Raw genomic sequence first — 19,670 nt, forward strand, 5'->3', positions numbered from 1 at the left:
TATCATTCCCAGCTGCTGCTCTCCATCTGATGATGCCCACTCACCATCTTTGCCCCAGTCACCTCACTCCTGTCCCTATTCTGACAAGCTCTGCTCCTCCCTCTGCCCTCAGGAATCTAACCTGCTCCTCAGTCTCTCTCACGGGTGTAAAGTAGAAAAAGACAGGATAGATTATCTTCAGATTTCCTCTCCCCTCTTCCCCCCCACCCCCAATGAGTTGTCACTTGGCAACACACTAGTGCTGATTGACAGGGGCCTTTTGCATGTCTTTGGCACTTGGAGGAAATGTGAAATGGGCCAGCTAGAGGAGACCTACTTGCATACTCCATGCAGACACCTCTCTTGGTCAGGATCTGGTGCCTTTACTGCGCCATGTCAGTTATGCCAAACTTCTGTGGTGAATGAATGCATATTTCTGCCGGTGGCGATAAATGAACATACAAGGAGTTCTGTGGCAGAGAAATAGTTTTTGCCAAACTGGGGTGAAGCTGTCTGGTTGACATGAAGGGTGTGGCATCTGAAATGCTGTAGAGATGAGTACAATCCTGCAGTTCCATGGATGTTTTACGACAAGATCCATGGCTCCACTTTGCAGACAGAGAAACTGTGACTTTGATCTTCTCCCAATTATCCTGCTCACTCTACACTGTACTGATCTCAGCCTATAAACTATCACTTAGAAGTAGAAAAAAATATTAGTGCCATTTCAATTCTTTTTTCACATGGAGTATGAATCTCATCTGAGAAGCTGATACTGATTTGTTCACCTAAAAACTTATTAATTTTGCGCAGTACTATGGAGCCTTATTAGAAATGAGACTTCATGATATTTTGCAAAATTTCAATAAAACTGATGTGTTATTAGGAGCAGTATGTTATCTAGGCTGATTAGTGACATTGTGGTTCAGTGCTCTATCAGCAATAGTGTGATGACTGTAGTGTGATTAGTTTCTCTTACTTTGAGAATTATTTGAAAAGTCTGGCATTAATCATCATCAGCCCTATAGATTTCTAGATGACAGACCTTTGCCTCTGACTGCTGCCTAGCTCTGAGCTGCTTCAGTTCAGCTCCATGTCCCTGACCTCTGGCGTGAAACATCAACAAGCATATATTGCTGTCAAGTGACCCCTGCTGGAGACTCATGCAAAGGCAGTGTAGCAGTTTGCATAAGTGTCCCACTGGCAGAGTATATTTACCCTATTTTGCTGACAAAAACACCCAAGAACTTCCATGCACCCTTTGTGTTACAGTAATTTCACACCCCACCCACATGGAGTCTTTAATCTTATAGTGAAGGGAGAAAAAAACAAGGGAATGATCAGTGGAAATGAGTACTGAAATATTTCACTTAGTGTCTAGGCAATTGAATTATTATTACTGAAAGGGAGGGGAGATCAAAATCTTCAAGTTATGTCTGCAGCCTCCTCTATATGTACTTCCTTCTGATGCTGTAATTCTCCAATTCAGCTTCCTCTGAACTCCTTTTCCCATGCCCCCCTCCCCATTGTCAGCCAGACCCTCAGATATCTGGGCCTAATTTCTAGAATTCTGTCCTGAATGCCTTTGTTTTAAACCATTCTTTTAATAATCTTTTGGTGACATGTTCTCCTTGGTATGAAAAGTTTTAGTACTCTGAAATATCTTGGTGAATGATTAGCTAAAGGCAAACTGTTGGAGGAACGTGTTGGGCCAGGCACCATCAATGGAGGCAAAGAATGGGGTCAACGTTTGGGGTGAGACCCTATATCAGGGTCTTGACCTGAAACGTTGACCGTCTCTGCCTCCATGATAATGCCTCACTAAGTCTCTTCAGCTGTTTGTTATTGCTACGCATCCCAGCATCTGCGTTCTCTTGCCTCTTTGAGATAAATCATCATACTACAGGTACAAGTCAAGTCAGATTCATTGTTATGTGCACAAGTATGGTGAGGTACAGGTGCAGTGGAAAAAACTACAGCAATAACAAAGGCCCATAGATACAGACAACACACCTTATAAAATCATTAAATTATTCTTAAAAAATGGCCAAAACATGACATTACTGCAAGAAAAGAAACAGTTTGAGTGCAAGAGATATAGGTAAGATTAGGTTGAATAGGTCAGTTCAGGAACTTGATGGTTGTAGAAAAGTAGCTGTTACTTGATTATTTGCTGATCTGTCATTCCCAGCTGTTGAACCTGGTGGCTTCTGTACTTCCTGCCTTTCAATAGTTATTGCATCAGCCACCAGAGAATTAAAAAGAAACAGATTTAATTCACACCATACGTTAACATTTTCTGTATATTTCTGTTTTTGCTTCTGCAGCCCTAGGTCTCGTTCCAGGTCGTATTCTCCGACACATAACCGAGAGAGGAATTATCAGCGTGAGTACCAGCCTCGGGAGTTTCGTGCACATCGAGGTTACAGGCGACCCTTCATTCAGCGTCGAGGACGAGGCTACTACCCCAGGGGCAACTGGAACAACCGTGGTGGCTACGGCAACTACGGAAACTACAACCATTACGGTAACTATCGGCCCAACTGGCACAACTACCGGTCAACTTACAGCCCTCGGCGAGGCCGGTCCCGCTCTCGGTCACCCAAGCGGAGGTCCGTGTCGCCGAGGTCCAGGAGCCGCTCCAGGTACACCGATAAGTCATCGTCCAGCAGGTCTCGCAGGTCATCCTCGTCCAGATCTCGCTCCTCTCCTCACCGCAGTCGCTCTGCCTCCCCTAAACGGCGGAGCAAGAAAAATAAGTCATCTCAGAAGGAGGCGGCTGCCTCCCAGTTGCCTGCCCAGGAGTCTGAAGAGCAGCAGAAGCGGTCCCCTGAGGATGGCCAGACTGGGAACGGTAGCTCTGAGGCAGCCACTGGTCCGGCCCCCAAACGTGGTGATTCATGGAAAGGCCTGACTGCCTATGATGCCAGTCCCAAGCACCCTAGCCCTGCCCCACGCTCTACTGTGGTGCTGAAGACCAGTTCACCTTTGCATTCCAGCCCAAGCCAGCAGAGCCCTCCGCAGTCGAGCGTGGCCCGCCATACTTCACCACCTGGGAGCCCCTCACAGATGAGCCCCCAGGGCCGCAGCCCAACCAGGGCGAATACGTCTCACCAGAGCCCGCCATCACTCAGTTCTTCAGTTCGTAGCCTGCCGCGTCAAACGTCGGGCAATCACAGCCCTCCTCAGAGGAGTCCGCCACTGACGAGTCTTGCACAGGGCAATGCACAGAAAGAGGAAGCAAGATCAGGAATGACTGGCTTATTTGTGGAACAGCCGGCCCCAACTATCCCTTCATATCTAAAGAGGTATGTTCCAAAAAGGTCAGTATTAAGTTCTTGATTATCTTTAAATTAGCCAGCATATGAAAGTGTTTGAAAATACTAGACTAGATACAAGTGGAAAGTAAATTGCATTTTACAATAGTGAGTCTTTTTAGTGAGTCATTTTTAGCATTCATTGATATGTTGAAATATCTTCTTGGGCATAGGCACTGGAAGAACCAGCTAATAACAAGTTAACAAATTTAGCAGTAGCATTGTAGTCCATCAGTTCTGTGTTCCAGTGGATCACAGAAGAATGGTTTGCTAACACTTTAATATTTGAAAAGGTATGATTGGTCAAGTGGTTGTCAGATCATCCTGCAAGAAGAGCTTTTCAATTATAATATGTGCTTTAATTGTGTTAATCCTTTGTGACCTAGCTTGCTTGGCAAGGCTGGTAGTTGTTCTGATGTGGACTGTTCTTTTTCTCTTCCATGAATACAGTCAGTACTCCTTTTGTTTAAAACTTTGGGTATGTTGTAGAATTAGATGTTTGGTGAAGTAAAGAGCATTCCAGAATCAGACTTGTTTAATGGCCTGGAATAAAATGTATCTCATTTTAAAATAATGTTTTGAGGTCTGTCTGGTAGTGTAAGGTCATATCACTCTCCATCTGGTACTCGAGACACATTTTCCCAGCAGTTATTACACCTATAAAACCAGCTTGCATTTGAGCTTCACATGTGAGGTGGTCAAAAAATAAAGGATGAGAATTTTTGTACATGGCTCCATAACACACATGCAGATGACATGAAAGTTGGTGGGGTTATAAATAGTGAGAAAGATTGTCTAAGGCTGCAGCAGAATAAGGATGGAAGGTGAAACTTTAGGAAACAAAGCGGGGATTGGACGTACAGTAAATGTTGGTGAACAGTGACCTTGAGATTCAAGTCCCTAGTTCTGTGGAAGTGGCAACACAGCTCGTTCACTTGGGTGTGAAGAGACATGTGACATGCTTGGTTGAGGCATGGAATGTAAGAGTTGGGACATTATGTTGCAACTTTACAATTAGGTCAATGGATTCTGATCACTACACTACAGGAGAGATGTAGTTGCATTGGAGAGAGTCAGAGGAGGTTCACCGAGACATCACCTGGATTAGAAGACCAGTTCAGGATAGAGGTTTGATAGCCTGCATTAGTTTATCTCAGCATGAAACAAACTGCCCTGTATACCCTTTTGGAAGTATCAAAAATTATAAGAAGCTTGGATAGGGAATTAGACTAAGAGTCTTGCTCATGGTATCAAAAAGAAGAGACCATAAAGGTGAGAGGAAGGAGTTATAAAGAGAATTTGAGGGAAATGTTTTTTCTTCTCCAGAGTGGTTGGAACTCGATACCAATAGAGATGGTAGCATCTATTTAAGTGTGGGTCCAACTTACTAAGGGCACATTTGCAGGTGGCAATGTGTGCTAAAGGGCACACTCCCACATACAGAGTACTTCCCCTACATCCATTTTAAAAACAATTTTGGGGTATTTCATACAGACTAGAGTAGATCACAAACGGCTGTTATATAGAGACCCTGTCTAATACAAACCTTTGAGTCACTGTTATTGGTCAAACTGATTCTGAAATGCTCTTTCAGTAATCTATTGCTGTATATTTGGGTAAAATGTTTTCAAAGTTGGCTACTTGCTGAAATGTTCTTGCTCTAATGCTATGTGTAACAGTGGATTTTGCTTCTCAGCTTCCTCCTATTTCTTTCTGTGGAAGCCTGTCTGTGGGCTCTTTACGACCAGCGAGGCACTGTTCCCTACTTACTGGATTGTGACATGATAAACGACCAAAAGGAAAAGCATGCACTATTGATCTGTTTGCATTATTACCTAGCTAGAACTTGGGTAGGATATCTTCCTTTAAATCCTCGTTGGGTCTATTACTGAATCTTATTAAATGAGGATAAAACATGTTTCTTTAGTTTAGCTCAAACATGAAACTTTCTCCTAAGCCATTGTCTTACCCTTTCTTCCTTTTTTAAATCCCTAAGTTGTTATTACTTGATCAGCACATAATATTCCTCATTCTTTTCAACCTGTTTATCTCATATTTTGAGTGAGCACTTGACGTAAACATCTTTTTGGAAAATCTCTAAATTGAAACTCCAATTGAGCTCTTGCTCCAACCTTTGAGGTGGTCCTATGTTATAAAGTCTTTTGTTTAAGAAAGAAGCTAGATAGTATAATTTATTTATTTTCTCTCTGTTTTTGTTTGTATTTTTTCACCTGTAACCATAGTTTATAGCTGAATAGAATGTTAAAAGGTTAATGCAGGATAGGATGGATAGAAGAGAAAAGGAGCAGGAGGGAATAGATTTAGAAAAAGAAAGCAAGAGTCCAGGCCAGTTCTTACGAAAGGCTTTCTGCTTGCAGTGTGGTGAAAACGGAATTCCATGTGAAAAATATTCCAGAGAAAGGCAACCGTAGCAGCCAATCTCCAAAGCGGTTCAAGGGCGGAGTTTCAGAGGAGTTTGACAAACTTTCGAAATCTGATATTCGTCACAAATTTAGTTATGATGAAGAGGCAGTGGAGGAACATGCAAAAGAATACCCATCCAAGAACCAAAAGGAATATGGATACGAGGATGAGCCCAAATACAGGAGCAAATTAATCGCAAGTAAAACTCAGGAGAGGTATGATGAGGAGGATGAGGAGGAGGAAGATGATGATGATGAGAATGATAGGCCACGCAAACGGGAAGAAGTAAATTTCTTTAAGCAGATGGCCATCTCCAAGGAGAAGTTTAGGGAGGTGGAGAATGTGGAGGATGAGGAAACAATACCCGAGAGATTTAAAAAAGAGGACCGCTTTCAAACAAAGAAAGCAGATGGGAACAGATACCGAGAGGTATCACCTGTGAAAACATCAAAATATAAGGCAGGCCGAGCAGATAGTCCTCTTCCTCCAAGGAAGAGCTCTGAGTCCAAAGAGCAGGAAGATGTCACTTCTCTGGAGGAGAGCCCGCCAATACTCAAAGCAGCTCATCGTCCTACAGAGGTGACACTGAAAATGGATTCCTTGCAGTTTGGCGATGATGTTATTGGGTAAGAATTGGCTTGTGTTCCATAATTATTTCATCATGGGAATATGTGGTGTTAAGAACTGGAATAGGGTTGGAGGAGATCATACGTCCTTTAAGACTGGACTATCATTCATTAAGATCGTGGCTGATCTGGTCACTGGCATCATCTCCACCTTGCTACCTGATCACCAGTCCTCTTGTGTGCTCTAAAAAAAAATCTCCCATTGTCAATCTTGTATGTACCCAAGAATTCAGCATCTGCTGCATTTCTAGGTGTAGAGTTCCAAAATTTCATGACCTTCAGAGGAAAAATCATCTTTCTCCAATGGCCAATCCTTTATCTCAAGACTCTCATCAATCTAGATTTCCCACCAGTGAAAATGTCCACAGCATCAACTTGGTTCTTTGAGGTAAAATTGTCATTTAGAGATGACACACACAAATAATCAATAGATAACAGAAGGTTTGGCTCAGTTTTGTGTAATTTGTCATTGAAATTAGTTACATAAAATTTAAATAACATTGGTCCCACACAATGGGACTAGCCATCCATCTGATACGCTATAGATCCCCACTAAATGTGCAACCTAATATGCTAGCAAAATTACTGTTTATTCAGACTCTCATCCATCTTTCTAACTCCTGATTCAAGGAGTCAGCACTTCCTTGATATGTGTTCATATAAACCATTGCTTGCTTGTTCATGCTTGAGTTTTTTTAATATATCTAGATCATGAACAATTGCTGCAGTTTATGCATGGTCTTTGTGGAAAGCAACAGCTCTTTCTTGGGTTTGAAGGCAACATATCAAAGTGGGCACCAGCTTAGAGTTATTTCTCTTCCTGCCGTGCTACCTCAACACCTCCATCAGCATTGACCGGAAAATGGTAGCTATCAATCAGTATCTGTGTTCAGCTATACATTAGCAAACCTGTTGACTTATCTTTGAGATACTGGTGCACAACAGAGGTCAAAATTGTGCAAAAATTATGGATTGATGTAACGAATGAGTCACTTACTATGTTGAATGTGCTGAGACAAAAGGAATGTCTTTCATGAAAGCCTTCTCTTTATGTCATCATTCTAGCTCTACCAACATCCTGACCCATGAACGACGCCTTTGTCGTGACCTTGTTCACAAACCTAAAAAAGATCAAGAGTTCCGTTCCATCTTCCAGCACATTCAGATGGCCCAGGCACGACGTAGTCCCTCAGAGATATTTGCTCAGCACATTGTAACTTTGGTTCACCATGTGAAAGGTAAGATAATAACAGCAGCTAGCTGCTTATTTGCTTTCTCCTTAGTGAGGCACACATGTACTTTGTTTACGTTCCTTCTTTTTCTTGGTATGGTCCATTGTAGCCAAGTAACATGTTGAAATTCTGAAAGCTAATACAGAAACTCACTCATTATTTGTCTTGGAACATTGCTGTAATGTTAGTTGTATAACAGTTACAAAAAAGGGCTTAATTAGTTCATTTTCTTTTAGCTATGATGCATGGTCACCCATGATGCCATAAAACAGTACCAGCAAATTAATTCCAGAAGGTGATTCTGGTTGCTGAAACAGTTTACAATTTAATAGCTGTAAATTAATGGCTTATCTTTTGTTAGTATCTGATTTCTATGTCATATTAATATTTTGTATACCCTTGTCTTCTGATATTAATTGAGAGGATGACAGTGGGCACTGTACATCTTTAGTTTTCATCTCGCCCTATTTGCAAGTTCTATATTCCCATGGTTCTATAAGTAAATGTTTTATTTCTCATTGATTTTTATTGGATTTATTATTGCCCATATTTATTTTAGCCTTTAGTTTTGTTGGAAGTAGCACCAGTACCACATTTTCCTGTCAAGCCATTCAGTTTCAAAGAACTATCTGAAATCACTTCTCAGCATTCTCCAGAGAAATAAGTTTCAGCTCTTTGTGATAAGTGTATTTCCTCAGACTCGTCTTTTTGAAATCTGTTTGCATCATCTCTGTCATTATCAGGTATTTGTATAGATGGATTTTGCTGTGCAAGTTCATGTATCCATCTTGGGGCTTGATGAAATCACTTAATCATCTTTAACAATAGGTTAATCTATGGTGGGGATTTGAGTTATAATCAGGGCAGTTTGGGATATGATGAGCTGGTCTAATAATGTCATAAGCAAGATTTCAGTTTTAATGTTAAATGTTTGTGGTATTGTGATATCTACTGAATATACTTGCTGTGTTATTCAGCTGACTATCAAAGGGAGCTGAATAAAGATTTTAGAAAGAGAATTGAATTTCTATTGAAGTATTCCCTCAAATACAGTAACATTTTAAAATTTGCTTACTCCTTTAGGAAATGAGTTTCCGTTCTCGCTCTTAGTATAAAATATCAGTGGATAGAAAGACATAAGAAACAGTTCCGTGCTTCGTTCCTATTTCTAGAGTCAAATAAGTAAAGTCCTTCCCATCTACTTTGTACAGACTCAAACAAACTAAACCCCTTCACATTTGCTGCCCACCCAAGAAACTGCAGTGTTCTTTCCCATTACATTAAATCTTTTGTGGATCACTGTGCTCCCATTATTTTTCAGAATTTCTTTTTTAATTTGGTGTAGCTAAAGTAATTAAAAGCTGAAGTTGGATATTGAAAGTCAACAGCTGAGTTCTAATAACGCCTGGACTGTCAGTCTCCTTGGTATGCATTTTCAAGACAGCAGTGTGCAATGTGGCTTATTGGTTTCATCACATACTTTGCAGGATGTACGATGTCTATTTGATCAGTGAATAACGTTAGCTTCCATGACATTTGGAAGTATTTTTATGGTCCAGTGTTCAAAAGTACAATTTTTGGGCATCAATACTATAAACAAATTTGTGCTTAAAAAAAGCAATAGTTCTATTTAATCCATAATACTGTTTTAACTTTGAAATATTCACTGTGTTTGGCAGCTTCAAACAAACAATTTACGGATGATATTTTAGAGAGGTCCTTTTATTGGCCACCTGATACAGGAAAATTCCTTTTAAATATTGTTTGTAGCAGTCTCTATGTGTTTTAAATTTGTTGTATGCAGTTATTATGGGTGCTGCATTTTGCCCAAAAAGGTTGGGAATAGGTATCTGGAACTGATGGTTAACGTGTCTACTTATTTTCCTATTTGTGTATAGATATGACTCAATGGAAATCCAGTCACGTGTGGCATAAGCTTTTACCAACTAGTGATTTATATCTGGAACGTAATAACTCTGGAGCTTTGCAGGACATTTCATGGCGTCTTGTTATAGGATAAGATGGTGCGGGTAACTTTGGCTGCTGACTGAATTCATGGCATTTTACTGCTTCATCACTATAGCTAAATTGTTCATTGTGCTGATAACTACCAAAGAGTTAAATATTTAAAGAAGATTTGCAGCTTTATCACCTGGATGAGATTGCTAGATGCTCTCATCAATGACAGATGCTTTATTAAAGTAACAGCGTCTACGTTACAGTGAATATTCTGAATACTGACCTTCAAGAAATCCAAAATGTGGTTCCCCTGAGTGGATGGTTCAACCCGTAATCTACTGCACAATTACTGTTGAGTGAAAGTAATTTTAACTGGCAGTATTTCCACTGAATCCTGTCACTACAGTGTGTTCTGCTCGGCTTCAAGGTAGTCTAATAATTTTTTTATATCAGCAAGAATCTGTGCCCTCTGGTCATCATAAGCAGAGTTGATGAAAGCTGAAAGGGATTTGAGTCCATGAGATTGAATGCATTAAGCAAGAATAAATAAAATGCAAGTGAATAGGAATATGAAGTTCAACTTAACGTAAAGATATCGAATCTTGAGAAAGTAAAAGGGTAATCATGAGGGAAGATGGACCAGAGAAAAAGTGTTTCCTTTTCCTTTCAATATTTGTGGAAGATCAGATAGCCAGCAGTTGTACCAGTTATTTAACCATGATTGTTTTGTAATTTGTCTTTCAATGATAACCTTTGACTGAAAACCAAATAGGCTTTAAAGTAATTAGGACATCTTATTCTACGAGTACGTAAAGTGAATGCCTGGTCAAGAAAACCTGGTCAGTGTTGCACTCGAGCCACCTACAAAGAAGCTTCAGGAGTCTCTTGGAATCAAGTTCCAGTCTTTCTGGGCACGCACCTGTTGCAATGAATTCCTTGCAGTGACGAAGCTGAGACTGTTGGAATGAATGTGTATCTCTTGTGATGCGATGATTCAGAAACTTGGAAATGGCAACATTAAAGGACATTTTGGGTATTCATGAAAATTGCTTCAGGATGGTTTTTCGGACGTGATATACGAACAGATGCAATGTGAGAAACTGCATTTAATGTTCAATTTTGCTTGGATGATGATCCTTATCTATCAGGTGGTACATGTTCTTTAAGATATGGGGATTTATTGCACTCTATTCCATTATACATATCTAACAACATCATATTTCTTCTTTTTGACATCAACAGAGCATTACTTCAAATCAGCAGGAGTCACATTAAATGAGCGTTTTACAATGTACCAAAGGAGAACAGCTGAGCAGGAAGTTCCCAGGCAGAAGAGCCCAGAAATTCATAGGTACCTAGTTTCCTTTTTTGCCAGTAGGGTATTAGCAAACCTTCGACAGTCTATCAAAAAAGAGATTTGAGTTCAGATCCTGATATTCAACTCTTGTCAGTTGTTAACCCTGAAACATTCTTTCAGTGAAAATTCCAACCTTGAATACCTCCTGGATTTTTGACTTTTTTGACATTTTTTTTCCATAAGATGCATGCTGTCTTTTAAGATTACTCATATTCGAGCGGTTCCATGATTTTTCACCACTGTTCTTCACTGACATCGTCAGCTTTCAACTCTATAGCCTAGGCTAAAAGGTGGAGGGCCTAGAGTTCTCATTTAAACCCCAATATTTAGGATTGACTGAACATCTTCATCTCTTGGGCAGTCAGGTCCTGCTTTTGAAATTAATGAACAAATTTTGGGGTGACAATCATTGTTATGCTGTCAAAAATGTCATGTTTCAGCCACGACATTAAACTGCCCTATTTGTTGTAGAGAGAACATTTCAAAGTGTTTGAAGAAGAACGAGAGTGCTCCATGTGTTTGTTGGATTGTTTTTGTATACAATTACCAAAAAATTTCAAAGATTCACTGCCATTTTATCGAAGTTTGGCTGCCTGGATGGAAGAATAAGAAACAAGTTTAACATCACTGGCATATGCTGTGAAATTTGCTTTGCAGCAGCATTGCAATGCAATACATTTATAAAAATATATAAATTTCAATAAGAAATATAAAAATAAATAAGTAATGCAAAAAGAGCACAAAATAGTGAGCTAGTGTTCATTGGTTTGTTTATTGAATGTTCAGAAATCTGATAGCAGAGGGGAAGAAGTGTTTCTAAAACATTGTGTGTGTGTCTTCAGGCCCCTTTACCTCCTCTGTAATGGCACTAATAAGAAGAGCATGGTTTTGGTGATGGGGGCCTTAATGGATGCTGCCTTTTTGAGGCATCACCTTTTGAAGATGTCTTTAATGTTGGGGAGGCTATTGCCCATGATGGAACTGGCTTGGTTTGCAAACCTCTACAGCTTTTTCTGATCCTGTGACATGGGCCCTACGTATCATTCAGTAATGCAGCCCCAAAAAATGAGGAGGGCTTTCCTATTTTCTCAAATTAGTATGCAAACCCTGCTTCTCCCACTTAATATTTTAGTTGACTAAATGTATTTGCTTTGGTTAAATTAAAGGAGAGAATCAAGGGACAAGATTATCCTTTCACTCTTAGGAATGAATTTGAATTCAACCAGAATGTTGAAATAAAACAATTCTTTCTGGAAGATTGAATATAAAATTTGAATAGTTGATGTGGACTTTTAGTTCAGAATGGGTTCAGTGCAAAGTTATTCCTAAATGTTTTAACAAGTTTTTCCCACCAGTCAAGAAATGGCCTGTGGGAGAAATAAAAGGGTGAGAACTCAATAGAGATTCAGTCTCGGGCATAGTATTTAACTGGTTTAACTCTTCACCTGGCTCTGCTGTACCGGACCTTGGAGAAATCATTGATTACTTGAACTAGTAAACGACTATTCTTTTGTGCACATTCCCTGCAAAGCAGAAGGTTTTTTTCCATGCCTTGCACCCTCTAAATTTAATTGCTAGATCTTTAAGGACTCTGCTCTTTGGTTATTTATTCTGATGATTTCCAATTTTCAAGGCGGATTGATATTTCACCCAGTGCTCTAAAGAAACGTATGCATCTGCGTGATGAAATAAAGAATCCGAAAGAGAGCAGCTATAAGGTAACTTGGTATTAAGTTATAATTTTACTAATGATGTGTTTTGTGCTTTTAATGCATGGATGTTGGGTAATATCTGTGTAATGCAAATAACTTGATTTTTGTTTGAAGTTTCTCCTATCATAAGTTTGTGTTTTTCTTTTAAGGCCCCAAAACAATTGTTCTAAAAAAAAACTGAGCTGCAAAGTGTTTAATTTATTAAATTAATCCTCACCTCTGTGACGTGCTTAAAAGTATGGCAGATGCTGTCAGAGCCTGTTGAGGTGAGATTGAGACACTGGGAGACATTTTTGGAAAAAAAAATCTTTAGAAAAATGCAAAAATATAAAAAAGTACGAGTGACTGATGCAGGAAAACTCCTTTACTGACTGAGCTGTAAGTATTTTGGATTTTTTTCTGAAGAAAATTTTAATTCTTTCAAATGTAGTTGACATTTTCAAAATTCTGTTTTGTCATCCCTTATATAGTGTTAGGATATTTGTACTCATTTCTGATGTCTAATTAATTAGAAAACGAGCAAATGAGTCTAGGCCACTGGCTGCTTCCAGTGCCTTTTTATGTATTTTAACTTTAATGGGAATTTAGAATTGATGTTTTTTTTGTTTTTAATGCCATTCACATATGCATTTAAAGAGATTCTGAGATATTTAATTCCATATGAAGCAAGGGTCCATTCTGACTCCCGGGCCTAGTGATTGAGCCAGACTGAAAGAGTGAAGTGATTTTATAAACAACTAGTGCTCTTACTATGCAATATAAATATTAGAGGAAGGTGATAATAAAAATGATGTTATTGGGATACCTTTATAACAGATTCATAAATAAGTTTTGTGAATACATTGTGTAGTTATCTACAGCTCTTTCCCAATCCAAAATTATTAAAGGTTTTAGTAACAGTTAATAGAAAACATTTATACTACTGTAATATATATTTTTAAATTTTAAAAAATCAAAACTGACCGATCAATTTGGTTTGGTTCACTGTATGTGCACTGTTCTCTACTCCTTGTGGAGACTTGCCACACAACCTGAACTTACCAGGATTCAACTGTCTGTACTAGCAGAGAGAGATTTTATTTGGCAAGGATGATGGGCTTAACTCGATTACAATTGTATGGAATTGCTGAGTTCTGACTTCCTGTACACTTGCATTTCATAATTTGATAATGAATCTGCACATGATTGTCGTGGGTTTCTGTGTCCAACAATGCTTGTAGCTAACAAATGAAATGCTCACAAGAGCTCTCAATGACATGCAGTTCACGGAACAAATTCTAGCTATTCATTTGCTTGCGTTTCTCTCCTACTTGATCTTGCTATGTTCTAGGAGGTTTAATTCTAGACCATTCCATAACTTGTAAAGCTCACTCTAATATTTGCATTTCCTTCTGTTGGTTCAAAGCCTGTACTTCTTCCTAGAACTGACCAATGCAGTGATGTTCATGATCGAGGCATGCAGTAGGTACCAAAAGGCTGTTAGAGAAATCATTCTCAGTACATGTCAGCAGCGTAAGGAGAAAGGGGAAATGCTGGCTACACAGTCTTGAACTCATATTTTAAACATGTGTCAGCATACAGCCTGAAATACAGAGGTGGGTGGAACCTGCAAGCTGTCATTTGTACCAGAATTATTTTCCAGATGTGCAAATGTGCTATTCGTTCCAGTACTTTTGGGCCAGGTTTACTTTTATGCCAAAGGTCTTCTGTCAATTGCAAAGAACAGCGTTAATTATGACAGAACGTTGCGTAACCTTCACACTTACACAGTGGAGGTTTTTCTAAAGCAGTCAGAGCTCCAAGACCTCATTAGGAGCTGGTTGTTATTTATTAGCAGTGTTGTCAGTGAGTCATTTTCTGATTGCACACAGCTGTAAACAGATTGCTGAGAATGAGCAGTTTGAGTGACAGTGTCTACTCAACAGCGTTGTGGCAAACTGTCCTGCCCCGGGCAGAATAGGATGTAGATCACCATGCATAGAGGTGAAACTCTATAGTTAGTACTGTTCATTTGCTTTCCACTATGGTTATGAAAGAAACTTGTAAGAGCTGTATTGATGACTTTGTGAGCTGCAGAAGATGTAGTTAACGTTAACTCCTATGTCAGTTGCTTCGTTTCTGAGACTGACATCTACTGTGCAAACTAGTGAAATGAGCAGCTCAGTGTCACTAGGACTTGGCTATCAATTTTGGGGGAAGAATAGGATTTAACACCAGGAAAAGACCACTCAGCCCATCTGATCTGATCCAAATTGTAATTTATCCACCCTCTTCTTCCTCACTAATAGAAACTGATACAACTGCTTCAGTCACCATTCATTGCAATGGACTGTGATCTTTTTCAATAATTGAAGTTATTTTTATCTCCAGCTCCTGACTATTTAATCAATTATTATTTCTTTCCCCTTCCCACCTGAGTGTACCAGTGTGTTTACAACAGTTACATGTTTTAACAGGATGCTGCTTCAATTCAGTTTTGTTAACAGCCTTCCTCAGTCCTCATTCACGGGCATCTGATGGTGAAAATATGAGGCAGGGGATCTGCAGTGTTATTTTGGTCTTTTCTGTCTACCCACCAGAACTTGAGTTTGTGAAAGGTTAGGATGAGATTGACGGGATCCTTGAATGGAGGGGGGAGAAATGTGATAATAAACTGAGGAGGTGGCAAGCCAAGACACAGGTTTAAGCCACCTTTCCTTCTTCCCAGCTATGGGAGTAGAAATGGATAGATAATAAAGAAGGCAGTAGATAGTTGAGCGAGCAGAAATGGTGTAGGTCTGACTACAAGGTGTTGGGATGTATTTTGTCTTGATCTTGTCTACAGAGGTCAGTTAATACCTTTATAAATTCTTTCCTTCAAGACAGCAGGGGTTCAAACTTGCTCTCAACCATTATTCCCTCTCTCTTCTCCCTGACCCTCCCCCAAGAAGCATTTGTAAAGCAACAGAGTTCAGGGAGAAAGAAGGCATAGGGAAATGGTAATTAATGATACAGATTCCAGCCCTCGTACTTGCATTGTGATATGTGATTGCACCTGAAATACAGAAACTGGAGATTGTCCAGCACTTAAAATGGTTAAATTGGATGAGGTTAAGTTAATTTTAAAAAAATCAAATCGGAGTTAAAGCCATATGATTTGCAGCATTCCAAGCAATTCCAGTTCTTTTGTGTGTGCCCACATTTTCCAAGTGTACTGCAGCAGTGCTGTGAGAAGGACTTTGAAGCCAGGTTAATACATTGCATTATAAATAAGTGGTGGACACACAGATCCACAATATCTCCTTCTGAAGAGGCCTGGGTTCTTCAGCCTCCTTCACCTGGAGCCCATTTTAAATCTGCTTCTCATTTTTATATTGAACACAACAGGGAGAAGGAAAATTAAGGGATGAACTGGATGACCTGCGCCAAGATATTGAGCAACGTAGAAAATATAAAAGCAAGGAAGGAGAGCATAAAAAAGATAGTTCCAAAGATTCAAGAGATTCAAGCCATTCACGTGAGCGCTCAAAGGAAAAATCCGGAAAAGTTCCTAAAGCTTATAAGGAATCGAAAAAGCAAAGGTAATGTTTCATTTCCCTCATTGCAATGGATCCAGTCTGTGCTCAGATCCTCCTCCCCATTGCTTAATGGGCCTTTCCTGGTAGTGAATAGTATCATGTATCTGCAATACTTTGTCATGCTTTTGATGTTTTATTTTATTGTTTTGTAAATTCTTAAGTGAACTCCCTTGTCAAGACAAACACGAGTTTCTGCAGATAGGTAGATTCACTCTATTCTTTAAGTTGTGACTCTGCATTGCTTTTCAAATATTCTTTCTGCTGTCATGTTCATTAGTGGAATGCTATATTTGAAATCAAAGGAAGATCATGACTTTTTGCATCCCTACCATGTTGCTAGTGTGGCAGTTACATAGCATCCCATCAGTGACCGGACATTGAGACTGAGTACGAGTGAGGTTACAGACCCCTCAGATCATGATTGAGGTATTAGTGGAGCATGGGTCTACAATAACAATTGTGTTTTTTTTGTGTGACTTTGAACAGGAAACGCAAGAAAGCGAGAGCAAGGTCCAGCTCGTCAAGTTCCTCATCTTCCTCCTCCTCTCCATCGCAAGAGGGAAAAGATGAAAGGGAAGAGGGCGTGGGCCGTGAAGAGCCCTCTCCTGGTTTTAACAAAGCTCGCCTTGGAACAAGAGAGTTCACGGGCCCATCAACACGAGGCAGAGCACGTGGAGTTTTTGTAAGCAGAACCTGAAAACTGATGCTGCTTCCTGCAGTCAGCACTCGAGCATTTATCTTCCCTAATTTCTAGTCTTTGGACAAAATGGGCAACTGCTTTTTGTAATTCTCGGCTTTAGGATGACTGAGTTTGTGTTCAAATTATTATTTCCTTTGTGCTTGTAATCTGGCTAAGAGGTACTGCAGCCTGCCACTGAAGTACTTTGAGAGTTGTTAAATGTCATGTAGAAATCTGATTCCTGTTCTTCCTGTTCTAAACCTCAGGGTTGCAGTTGGCTGTCTTCAAATGATTCTGGTTGGAAACACCTCATTCTTGAATGGAAACAATTGCTCTATGGCATTGACCCAAGTCCTAACTCTGTATTGATACTGTGGCACGGAGTTTCATTTTGATTTCTTGAAATAAATGATCTTGGATATCAAGGTTAAGATGCTTCCATCCAGAGTTTCTGTTGATTGCTCATCTCAGACCTACTGCTTGTATGGTACTTGCTCCAAATTTACACAGAGAATTGAAATGAAGCTGTGAGCAGTTTTAGGGAGAGGGCTTTGGGGTTTATTTTCTATTTATCTCTGGTCTTCCACACTTAAGACTCTGTGTTCTCTCAATCTCTTGCTCTCTCAAGTGTCAAGCTGCTGCATTAAAGCAATGCTTGAGAGTGTAGTGAGCCTTTCTGCAAGTGAGAGCAGTTTTATGAAATGGGAGGTTTTGGGTGGGAGATTTACTGTCAAGTTAGTGTGAGAAGGTCTCCCATACTCTTGTTGCTTCAGTTTGTTAAGTAAATTCCATTCTCTCTCACTGGTAGTTTGCATCAAGGTCTGAAAATGTAACTCATTGACGTTGAATACCTATCCTAGTCACACCTTCCTTTTTATGCTAATACAGCAGTTCAGAATAAGAGGAAGAGGATATGGCAGGGGAGCGTTTCCTGGTCCCAGCAATAGCAGTAATCCCGGTAACCCAACTTTCCAAAAGCGACCCCGTGAAGAGGACTGGGATCCCGAGTACACGCCAAAAAGCAAAAAATACTACCTGGTACGTGTCCACAAGCATCCAGGCGCAGAGCTGACTCAGTGCCTCATTCAATCAGTTCTGAGGGGAATGGTATCAATATCCAGCAGCTTTTTAAACAGTGAAAGACTGAGCAGATATCCTGACTTCTGCAGTGGCTCAGCAAGTTGAACCTGCAGGTGTTGCATGTTTACAGAGCAGGACTTTGACAGGTTTGTTGTGTTTTCAGAAGTCACTGCTAAATAGTGTAGCCCTAAATTATTAGTTACAGAGCAAATGGGACACACTAGGCTAAAGCTCTTCAAAATTAACACCAAGAAGCACTTCCTACCCCAGAAGAGTGGTGGGCATGTGGAAACCTGGCTCATTTCTAGAAGGTTATTGAGGCCAGGGGTCATTCAAAAACTTCAAAATCCAGACAGGTAGATCTTTATCAGGCAAAATTGTTAAAGGATATGGATCTGTGACTTATTCTCGATGGAAGCACCTTATTCTTGCATAGAAATGTTTGCAGTGACCCAAGTCCTGACCATATTGGTCATGTGCTCATGTGCTACAGCAATTCATTTTGATTCTTGGTCTATCCATCAGGGCTAAGATGCTTCCATCCAGAGTTTTCTGCTGATTGTCCATCTCCGTTTTAGACTGCTGACCTTTGTACAAAGATCTGTAATGTATTGTACACCAGAGGTTGGAAGGGACACTGAATGGCTTTACAGGGACGGAAATTATAAATATTGAATTGTCCTTTTAGTTTGACAGAGTGGAGACAGACAAGAATGGGTTATTATGTTGCTTAGAGAGCAATTGAATTTAATTTCATATCAATTGCCTTACAATCCCACTTGATTTATACTAAGGTGATCGTGGCCCTGTGATGTGCGGACAAGAGAGCACCAATCTGTTTAGGAGCTAATGGGAAGAGGCAGTGACTAAAACTAAAGCAGACTTGGCACTTAGCAAGAGCCTTTAAATATACAGCAGTGTTCATTTAATGCTACTAGATTAGAGAATACAGACATCATTTACAGTAACAAACCATCAATCTCCTTTATCAGCTGCCTGTTGATTCTCTTGGGCTTCCTTTTTGGGAACTTCTGTCTGTTCATTATCTTCTATCATCTCGCGATAAGCCGAAGTGCTTTTCAGCTGAAGTAAATTTCCAGTGCAGCCACTGTTGCCAGCGCAGTCATGCAACTAGCCTTGCTGTAAGGCCAGATAATCTGTAACAAGAACAAAGAACACTATAGTACAGTACAAGCCCTTCAGTCCACGATGTTGTGCCGACCTTATAACACACTCTAAGATCAATCTAACCCTTCCCTCCTACAAAACCCTAAATTTATCTTTCATCAATGTGCCTATCTGAAAGCCTCTTAAATCTCTCTAATGTATCTGCCTCTACCAGCACCCTTGGCAGGGTGTTCCATGCACCCAACACTGACCTGTGACTCTCTCCCCCCATACTATCCCCTTGTATTAGCCATGTCTGCCTGGGGAGGAAGTCTCAGCTAACCACTCAATCTGTCCTTCTCACCATCTTCTACACCTCCATCCAGCCACTGCTCATCCTACTTTGCTGCAAAGAGTAAAACCCTAGTTTGCTCAGCCTATCCTCATAAAATGGGTTCTCTAATCCGGGCAGCATCGTCTGGTAAACCTCCTCTGCACCCTTTCTAAAGCTTCCACATCGTCCCTATGAGACAACCAAACTGAACACTGTGGTCTAGCCAGGATTTTATAGAGCTGCAACATTACCTCATGGCTCTTGAAGCTCAGTTTTTCGGCTACTAAAGACCAACAGACCACGTGCC

The 19,670-nt window shown here is 40.1% G+C and overlaps 1 protein-coding gene across 5 annotated transcripts in view; it reads left to right on the forward strand.

Moving 5' to 3' along the window:
* Positions 1 to 19,670, forward strand: part of LOC132383406 (thyroid hormone receptor-associated protein 3-like) — a 120,919-nt gene that overhangs the window by 98,062 nt on the left and 3,187 nt on the right. For 3 of the 5 annotated variants that reach the window (XM_059954313.1, XM_059954314.1, XM_059954316.1), the window contains 8 exons: positions 2,307 to 3,302; positions 5,675 to 6,346; positions 7,412 to 7,584; positions 10,780 to 10,888; positions 12,528 to 12,612; positions 15,973 to 16,166; positions 16,650 to 16,845; positions 17,731 to 17,880. In XM_059954313.1, coding sequence (XP_059810296.1) covers positions 2,307 to 3,302; positions 5,675 to 6,346; positions 7,412 to 7,584; positions 10,780 to 10,888; positions 12,528 to 12,612; positions 15,973 to 16,166; positions 16,650 to 16,845; positions 17,731 to 17,880 — 2,575 coding nt within the window. The remainder of the gene's footprint in view (positions 1 to 2,306; positions 3,303 to 5,674; positions 6,347 to 7,411; positions 7,585 to 10,779; positions 10,889 to 12,527; positions 12,613 to 15,972; positions 16,167 to 16,649; positions 16,846 to 17,730; positions 17,881 to 19,670) is intronic. The other 2 variants (XM_059954315.1, XM_059954317.1) reach the window with 2 other exon arrangements.

This window comes from Hypanus sabinus, chromosome 30 (genome assembly GCF_030144855.1).
Source record: "Hypanus sabinus isolate sHypSab1 chromosome 30, sHypSab1.hap1, whole genome shotgun sequence".
Taxonomy (NCBI): domain Eukaryota; kingdom Metazoa; phylum Chordata; class Chondrichthyes; order Myliobatiformes; family Dasyatidae; genus Hypanus; species Hypanus sabinus.